Here is a 9,929-nt window from a genome sequence, read left to right as displayed (position 1 = left end):
GCCCAAAAATTCCAAAAGTTTGATATGACATCAAATTTGTTGTAACATTTAATACAATAGAGTTGGGTTGAAAAAAAAATAAAGCTAAAATAATATCAAAATACAAAGTTAAAATATGGTCTTTACTTGTCCAAGCATTGGCAACACAGACTGACTATATATTTTACCTTCACCTTGTTTAATAACTACCTAAATATACGTCTGAACAAGCGAAATGACAAATTTGAATATAATGATCTGGAATTGTGTACGCTATTAATGTCCCAGTTAAAACTATTCTACTTTCACATGAAGTGGAAGAAACACTTGAGAACAACTTTAAACAACAGTATCAACAGAAGGAGCTTGATCTTTTTCCGAGATTCTCAATAGGCCGAAATCATAAAGGTAAAGAAATAGACGAAGTAGTATTAGGGCAGTATTGTCCACGAAATAACACACATTTTATTCAAATACATCTGAGGTACAACAACACCGCTTTAACTTGCAAATCATAAAAAGGTGCAAGTAAAGCATCTCCCAGCAAACATACAACACTAAAAAAAAATTGACACAAACAAACACAATGCTGACAAACTCCTGGACATCAAAGTAAAAAAAGGACCCAACAACAAACAAGTAACTCTTCTCGTTGACTGAGATGATGAGATTAACGGTAAGCGCCTCCGGTACCATAATCAGTGGCACCGCCACCAACACGAGTATTGTGGCCAGCAGTGGTGTTGGTTCCAATAGGATGAGAACCAACCACACCCTCAACCACCTGACCAGTAGGATGCCCTGTTCCGTGTCCGGGCAAAGCAGACATCTGATGAGTTCCAGTGGGCTGTCCTGTTACGCCTGTAGTCGAATACGAATGCGTACCAGTTCCAGTTCCAGTGGCAGCAGTGGCTTGTTTGTTTGCAGCATTAAGCTCCTTAGCTTCCTGCTTGTTCCACTCAGCTTGGTGTATCCTCTCTTCCTTCTTCTGTGTAGCCATGTCCTTCTCAATTGGATCATGTGCTGTCATTCTCTCACCCTGTACAAAAAGCAAAGTGCGCATTCGATTAAAACTCAATAAATGACTATTCTCCAAATCAAAAAAGTTAAAAATATAAAACCTTTTCTTGGACAGTGGCCTTGGTCTTTTCCATTCCAGATTTGGCAGAGGCAGCCACGTTGGCTGCTGTCTCCTTGGCCGATGCTGCTGCGTTCTTTGCACTCTGCATCCTTCTCCTTTTGACTTTTTAGACCTTCGTTTCTGTAAGCAGTGATGATTTCGTGTATTCTGGTATTATTTGAGATGTGAGAAATGAAGTTGTTAGAAGGCAGGGATTATATAGAGATATCAAGAGCTGTTGCTTTGTGACACGTATCAAATGAAAAAGAAATACGTGTGGCAAAGTTGTTGTGGTGTTGACGCGTGTTGCACTACGTGTCATCTTTCTAACTTACCGTTTTCCTTTTGTATGCTGGACTGTACTATCTTGGGATTGTTAAGATAACGCCGCCAAGTTTATCACTTTTGCTGCATTACTATCTTCATTTTTAAATAAATAATTTATAATCTTGAATCACTTAAATTTTGATCGACATTCATTAATAATCAATTATTATTGTCACATACAAATATGGTAAGAAAGTATATTTCACCGGATGTAGATCGAAGTTATATCATTATTATATGTCTAGATGTGTTTTGAAATTGATATTTCAAATTTCGAAATTTTTGAACACACAAACGAACAAAACTTCGTAAAAGTTTGAACTTTAAAAATTTATATACATCATACATGATACATGCATATACAGTATATAATGTTTTTAGAATTTTTAAGAGAACAAACTTTTAGTTTAAAATCTTGCTAATCAGAGATTGAGCTCCAGAAGGCAGAATACTGGTCTGAGGTGAATTACAACAAAAGTTCATTGGGCAGCCCAATAGAGACCCAAAACACACTAAATGCACATCATAGCCCAGTCCAAAAGGGTACAAAGTTTTTCTAAAAGAAAAGTAAATTGGGCTGTAAAATACCTCTACACAGGCCTGGCTCATCATCCATTTATTCAATCTGCATGTCCCCAGCCACAGTCTACATACATGTATAAAGAACTTAAAAAAGAAAATCAAGTAAAACAAAGCCCATTACAATGAAAACCCTGTCAAGCCAAGTACCCAACCTTGAGGCCTGATTATTTGTAGCGCTTGTCTAGCTAGCGTGTGCCGACGAACATTAGCACTAAAATTCATTAAATCATTTTGATGGCTATATTTGTTATTAATGCATGGGTAGTGGAGCGGGATCCAACCCAATCCATGAACTGTTAGAAAATTAGGATTTTAGAGCTTAATTTAATTATATTCTTGATATTAATCCTAAAATTTAATGATTGAAAATTGTTTAATGATATTTGAACTTAAATTTTCATGTATGGTTTTAATAATTTTCTTAATGAAATTCATATAAAATGAGAGTTGAAAGTAGTTTGGAAAAGTTTGGAATTTTTTAGAATGTTTTGTCCCACATTGAAATAAATAAAGGGGTTGTGTGCTTTATATGGTATCACACACATGAGTAGTATACAACTACTAAGGTGTGTGATGGTCCATTGTTTGTTGTGTGCTTCACGCGCGCGCACACACGCGCGCCCCACCACGCCACGCACCGGACCGGGTCGGGTCGAAGGGTGATTATGATATAATCTGATATGTAATTGATATATTGAATTAAAATTTAAATTTGATAATAATGTGAGTGTTAAGTGAAAAAGCTGTTACAAATAATTTAAATTCAAAATCTGATCAGTTTTGATTTTATTTATTAATGGAGCAGTTTAATTCATACATTAAGTGTGTGGAACAGTTTCAATTTTCCTCTCCTATAAATAGAGGCTAAAGTGAATGTATTTTTTACACCACACAACATTCTTTTCTCTTCTTCCTCTCTGCATTTCTCTCCCAAAAACACAAGTTCGAAGTGCTGTTAGTTAGTTTTCCGGCGACTGGGGTGCTAGTCAAGGTGGAGGTTTTGTTGCTGCTGTTAACATAAACTCCGAGCTGTTTTATCCTGGTGGAGATATTGCACGCATCACAAACGCAGCAGGTAGGGGCAATATTCTCTTCAAGAGCATCCAGGGCTTCGAGTAAGGCCTGATGACTCAGTTGTGATCTTCTTTTCTTGGCGTTCTGTATCTGTGCACTACCATTATTTTTCAGTCACTGTTGAAAGCTATGGTTTCGGGTACATCTTCGGGTTTCTCTTCGTTAATTCAGTTACTGATTTTGTTTACATGCATGTTTTGTTTTGTTGACTGTGGTCTTGGCCTGGACTTGCTAAATTTTTTATACACTTGCCTCTATGTTGCTATATTAGTTAGTGAGATTTACAACATGAACAAGCCAATAGGGTGAGTCATGTTCATAACGGAGCCGGGTTCCAGCTCATTCCAAGAACATCCCGGAATGGTGAGCCAGGATCGCAGAAAGAGCCGGGCTCCAGCCCAATCTAGGGACATCCCAGCTAACATGAGCCGGGCTACAACCCAATCCAGGGAATCCCATCTATGATGATAAGCCCTCTCGTGTTCGTATACCTTCATTTCGTGTACGTTTCGTGGCGTGTTTCGTGTAAATTAAAATTAATAATAATTTTATTATTTAAATATTGATTTTTTATTATTCAAATCTTAAGTCAATAAGTCATAAAAACTCAAGTGTAGTCAAGTCTTTTAAAATTTAAATTTAAATATATAATTCCGTAAAAATTATATGTAAAATATTATTGTAAGATATATGTATTCATATAATTTTGATAAGTTTATTTATACATAAATTTATTTCGTATACTTTCATTTCATGTCGTGTACCTAAGGGTAAAACCAAAATTGAAACTAAATTCATTCGCTTATTTTCGTGTTCGTGTACCAAAAATGTCAACCCAAACCAATTATTTTCGTGTCGTTTTCATGTCGTGTTATCGTGTCGTGTACGAAATTGCCGATTCTAGTGGCTGGTTGTGGTGGTGGTTTTTGTTGAATTTCTTTGTCTGCCATTATTGATTATTTTCTGGATCTTAAACTGTTTGTGTATCAACATCAAGTTCTGATACCAATTGTTAGGCCTTTAATTAACTGTAGAGGGGGATGAATACAGTTATAACAATCAAACTCGAAATAAGAACTCAACAATGAAGAACAATTTTCATATTAATGAATAAAAACTGATTACAATCTCTCTCAAAGGATGAATAAATATCCTTGAAAGACCCGCAATGGTTGACTCAGTTAGTTGAAGAGGGGACAATTATCCTTTTGATCACAGGTTCGAATCTCACATGAGGAAAATTTATGATTATGCCTCCTGAGCCAGAGCCCGTCGCTTAAATGCGGTTTACCTTGATTCAGGTGGTTTGCAGGCTATTGCGTGAGCCCGTGGGGTTTACCCAGTGCGCACATGAAGGGTAGCCGGTTGTGGGTTCCCAACTATAAAAAAATATATCCTTAAAAACTGCTAGGTTATGTGTATGATTGAATAATGCACGACACATTAAGTGTTAACCTAATCCGTGCTTATATACTGCACAGTTACATGATCAATTTAGTTGATATAATTTACATGAAGAAGGAATCCTAATACATATCCAACTATTGATTATTACAATAAGTAAAGTCCTAAACCGACATATTTCTGCAAATATATCTTCTTCAATATCTCTTGATTTCCAGCTTGACTAATACTGATATGAGCAAATGCTGATGATAAGTACTTAATAGCAAATACTGACGATAAATAATGATGACATCACCTTTTGTCAAACCTTAATATCAATTGCTGATGACAAACTCTGATAGCTATATACTGATATCATCTATTATATCAAACATGTCGTGAACCTGTTTAACTATAGCTGGGATGCTGACTCGTTCTTGGATTGGGCCTGAACCGCTCCCTTATGAGCCTGACTCACCCTATTAACTTGTTCCTGGATTGTGTTGGATCCCGGCTTGTTCCTGAATTGAGCTGGAACCCAGCTCCCGCATTGAGTCCGACTCACTATATTGGCTTGTTCTTAAACTAAGTTGGATTTCAGATCCACCATTGGGCCTAACTCACCCTACTGGCTTGTTCTTGGATTGAGATGGAACTTGGCTCCCGCATTGAGTCCGGCTCACCATATTGGCTTGTTCCTGGATTAGGATGAAACCCGACTCCTGTATTGAGTCTGACTCAACCTAGAGCAGGATTGAACCCTAGATGAGATTTTTACATCCTATCATAGTTTGCCGATATGATCACGAATAATATAATATTAGATTAGTAAAAATTGGTTACTTTTTTATTTTTTTATGTTTCTAAATTTTGAACCAAAAATTGTGCACCATTTGAAAGTGATGAATACTTTTTATTTTTCTTGTAACAACTTTAAAACTTTTTTTTATTAATTTGAAAGGAAACTACCAGGATAAATCCCCAATCGACGTGTAATTATATTGAAAAATAGATAAATCAGCTAAATTATTAGCCGTTATATTTTCAATTTGCTTAACATACCGAATACAAATATTTTTAAAATTGAAAACAAATTTGATTATTGTCAATGTTAAGTTTTATTTATAAGCAAGTTGAAAAATTTTAACGTACATCACAAGTTACTTGAACCTAACATATTCTTATTTGAAAATTCGTGAACAAGTTTAATAAGATATAGCTGGTTAACAAGTTTGTTAATAGGCTCTAAAAATAGTTTGTTAATATAGCTCGTGTATATTCGTGAACATAGTTTTTTCTTTTATAATTTATATATAATTTTTTTTACTAATACTAGTTTAATTATGATATATGTTCGTGAGACATGTTTATGATACTAAGTAAAGTACGGTGTATGCTAGTGAACTGTTTGTTAATATGTTAATGAAAAAGAATTTTTTTAAAGAGTTTTTGACTGCGTAAAATTTTGATTTTGAATTTGATAAATTTTAAACAAGCTAAAACATGAATATGGGAGAATGTGGTTCAATTCTGATGTGACTCAACTTAAACCCTTTTGTGTCGAATGTAATGTAGAATAAGTAAGGGTATCGTTAACGCAAAGGATCAAGTGTTTGATATTTACTTTTATCTTGAGTAAAAATTAAGAATATGATTTGGTTTGATTAGTTGTTTTTAACTAAAATAAATTTAACTTAATTAAAATTTGGTGTGTAAGCAAGTGGAGAGAGATGTTGGAAAGCATGTAAAGCCACCACTAAACCCATGACATACAAGTGTCGAACTCTATCATCGATATGCTAAATACTTACAGAAAATTTGCCATGACCACATAGAAATAAATTTTGCTATTCATATAACCCCATGGCCACATAGAAAAGTTAATATGAATTACACACTTATACAATTAATCCCATGACCACATAGAAAGATTAATTGACTTTTTAGAGACAACAATCACATTACAAATTTGGATGACCACATACCAATGTTAAATCAAGCATTTCTAAAAGTTTTGACGAGCATATAAGCATAATCAAACACATCTCAAGAATATAAATTTAATACTCATAAAATTGTCATAAGGTTTAGGGGTTCAAAAAAGCCCTACAACAAAGAAGGTTTAGCCTATTATAGTCATGAATAAGTACATAAAAATCATACATGAGTTGAGAAAACAATACAAAGTAAAGATTTAGAAGAGAAATCCCTATATTGAAATTCCCAATCACACAATCTTCTCCTTAAAGTCTTCTTCCCTTTTTAGTGGCTACTACAATGATTATATGTATATCTCCATCTATGATAATATAAACCTAATATAAAAAGTATTTTTTTTATTGTTTCTAGGAATAAACAAGAGTTTCCACAATTGAATGGGTTCTAAAGTCAAAATTCGTAGTTGACTTTTCCTTGCTGTTACTGGACTGATCCGAGTGGATTTTGCAGTGTAGACCATTCTCTAATGAAAGAGAGTCTCATTATCTTGGCGTGGCTGTTGATTCGCCCAAATCCGATATACAGTACTCAAGATACGGCCCAAACAATGAGTCTCACACAAACAGTCCAACAAATCCGAATTTTCTTCTAATTTAGCTATGATCCTTTACAATTTAGAATTTCCTGCTTTCTACAATAAAATATTACAAAATAATTAATAAAGGTCCAATTAAATGCAAAATAAAATTAATATGGGAACATTAATCATCTAAAATATACAAAAATATATATTCTATCAGATTCACTCTTCCATATATTTATATTACTCTTCCCTCGGTATCTTTTAAGTTGTCAAATTTGATATTTGTACGGTTAAATTGACTAAAATTTGATTGAAGTTATTAATATTTTATAACTAAACAAAAAAAAAATCCATATAATTAAAAAATACATCTAATCTAATTTATATATTATTTTTATTTTTTAAAATAATATAAAAGTAATTTTTAATTTTTAATAAAAAAATGTTTATTTAACCGATAAAAAAGAAAATATAACAAGATACAGATGAAGTATCAGAAAAGACCAGTGAGCAATATATTCATGTAATATTAGTATCACATCATAAAAAAGGATAAATTATGAGTCGCTGAATTAGTTTTTAGTTGACATGCACTGTAAATTTCGTGTTTGTATAATAAAAATGAAGTAATGCATATAGTACCCATTTGGCCAAGTACTTGGTTTACGTAGATTACTAAGGTCCAATCTGGGTAGCAGTCTTGGATGGACTTAGCCGCCAATGAAGACTACAACAATGCTTGTTTGATATTAAACTGAGGGCCTAAAGATTTTCCACTTAATCAAATCATTTTTGGCTGGCTGCCATTTCCCTTAAATACCACTTCACTTCTGTGAGCACAACTCATTTCACGCAACTGCTACCTGGTGACCTCAACTAGGCAACACACATCCACCATACTATCAATCCTGCAACTCCAGAGCTACTTATCTATCTCATCCCTTCTTCGGTAAGTTCATCTTTGCATCGTTAATATATTATATAAATTTCTCGAGAACCCGTAACTTGACATGCAATCAGAGTATTATTGTAATGACTAATGTATTATTGTAACATATATTATTATAAGACGTGGTCTTAATGTTTTTGATTGCTTTGGTTTGCAGATCATTGAAAAATGGGTGCGGGTGGAAACATGGCAGCTACTGAGGATTCCGGTCATCGCGTGAAGAGGGCGAGGGGATCAAACGTTCTCCCACGAGCTCCTCACGAGAAGCCTAATTTTACATTAAGGGACTTGAAGAAGGCTATACCGCCACACTGTTTTGAACGATCACTTCTCCACTCATTGGCTTACCTTATTGTGGATTTCATCGCCAATTATCTTATGTACTTTGTGGCCTCCAATTACTTTCATCTACTTCCTTATAAACTAGCTTATCTTGCCTGGCCTATATATGGTTTTTGTCAAGGTTGTGTCATGTATGGACTTTGGGTCATTGGTCACGAATGTGGTCACCATGGCTTTAGCGACTATCAATGGGTTGACGACGCTATTGGTCTTTTTACTCATTCCCTCATCCTTTGTCCCTACTACTCCTTCAAGATCACCCATCGTCGCCACCACGCTAACACCTCCAACCTTGACCGTGAGGAGGCCTATGTGCCACAACTAAAACCTGATCCTAATTCATGGTACTGGGGAATTTATGGCACATCGGGTCGTGTTGGAGTGCTACTCTTTAAAGTCACATTAGGTTGGCCTTCATATCTTTTGTTCAACATGGCTGGAAGAGGTTACAACAAATTTGCCAACCACTTCTACCCATACAGTCCCATGTACTCAGCCCGTGAGCGTATCGAAATCTTGATCTCAAATGCTGGTATTCTTGCAATGCTTTATGCTCTGTATCTTTTAACTGTCGCCAAAGGTCTTTCCCACACACTTCTTGCATATGGGATTCCTTTACTAGTTCACAACGCTTTCCTTGTAATTGTCACATGCTTTCAACACACTCACCCTTCGTTGCCTCGCTACGATTCATCCGAATGGGACTGGTTCAGAGGAGCTCTTTCGACTGTCGACAGGGATTATGGAATCCTAAACCATGTGTTTCATCATGTAACAGATAGTCATGTAGTGCACCATTTGCTTTCCACTATACCTCATTATCATTCACTGGAGGCAACAGAGGCCATCAAACCGATATTGGGTGACTATTATCAGTATGATCCAACACCATGGTACAAGGCCATGTGGAGGGAGATCAGAGCATGTCTATATGTGGTACCTGATGAAGATGAGAAAAATAAAGGTGTTTATTGGTTCAGTAACAAGACCAAGTATGATGATTAGTTTATCTGACTCAAATTACATTAAGGACCAATTTTCACAATTTTATGCAACTTCTTGTTAGAAAGGAACATGGAAAGTTAGATTACCCTTGGGTTTCTTTATCTTTGTGTTAGCCATGAAGATGATGTACCAGCTGTATATCAAATTAGAAATATCACTTTGTTTGATTTTAAGGAGACTATGGTTCTTTATGTATGTATAGTTTATTAAAACCATTGCAAGTTAATCAAAATGTTTTGTCTAATTTAAAGCAAAGTTTTGGCGCATCTGAATTGGAATACTTTATAAACCCAGTTTTGAAATTGTGCATAAACTCATCCTGAGCTACTTAATGTTAGAGACCGCCCTTGCTTACAATGTGAAAGACGTGAAACATGAGGATCTGGATGTTCTGGGCATGATATAATTAAATAAGATGTCCTCAACAGTTTAAACTCTATGCTGTGATAAAGCAAAGTAAAGAAAACATAGTGAGACTGGTAAAGCTGATGTATCAAAGAAAAAAGACGACACAGCAGCTGGACGTTTCCTATCCGGCTACTCAACAGGTAACTTTGGTCAATAATGCATACAGGACCGGTTCTGCTGAGGAACGTGGAGGGGACAAGCGTATTTTCAACTTTTTACCATTAAAATTTAACGAA

General features: G+C 35.2%; 2 protein-coding genes across 2 annotated transcripts; one reads left to right on the top strand and one right to left on the bottom strand.

Annotated features, from left to right (window-relative positions):
- Positions 1-421: 421 nt before the first annotated feature.
- LOC141712586 (11 kDa late embryogenesis abundant protein) lies at positions 422-1,295 on the bottom strand. The gene is made up of 2 exons (XM_074515575.1): positions 1,101-1,295; positions 422-1,018 (listed from the first exon to the last, which is right to left on the bottom strand). The coding sequence occupies exons 1-2, from the start codon at positions 1,206-1,208 to the stop codon at positions 650-652; spliced, it is 477 nt and encodes a 158-aa protein (XP_074371676.1). The 5' UTR covers positions 1,209-1,295; the 3' UTR covers positions 422-649.
- A 6,481-nt stretch (positions 1,296-7,776) lies between these two features.
- On the top strand, positions 7,777-9,461 carry LOC141712585 (delta(12)-fatty-acid desaturase FAD2-like). Its single transcript, XM_074515574.1, has 2 exons — positions 7,777-7,938; positions 8,096-9,461. The coding sequence occupies exon 2, from the start codon at positions 8,107-8,109 to the stop codon at positions 9,283-9,285; it is 1,179 nt and encodes a 392-aa protein (XP_074371675.1). The 5' UTR covers positions 7,777-7,938; positions 8,096-8,106; the 3' UTR covers positions 9,286-9,461.
- The last annotated feature ends 468 nt before the right edge of the window (positions 9,462-9,929 follow it).

The sequence above is a fragment of the Apium graveolens genome, chromosome 3 (assembly GCF_009905375.1).
Source record: "Apium graveolens cultivar Ventura chromosome 3, ASM990537v1, whole genome shotgun sequence".
NCBI lineage: Eukaryota > Viridiplantae > Streptophyta > Magnoliopsida > Apiales > Apiaceae > Apium > Apium graveolens.
This window is presented reverse-complemented; position numbering and strand designations above follow the sequence as displayed.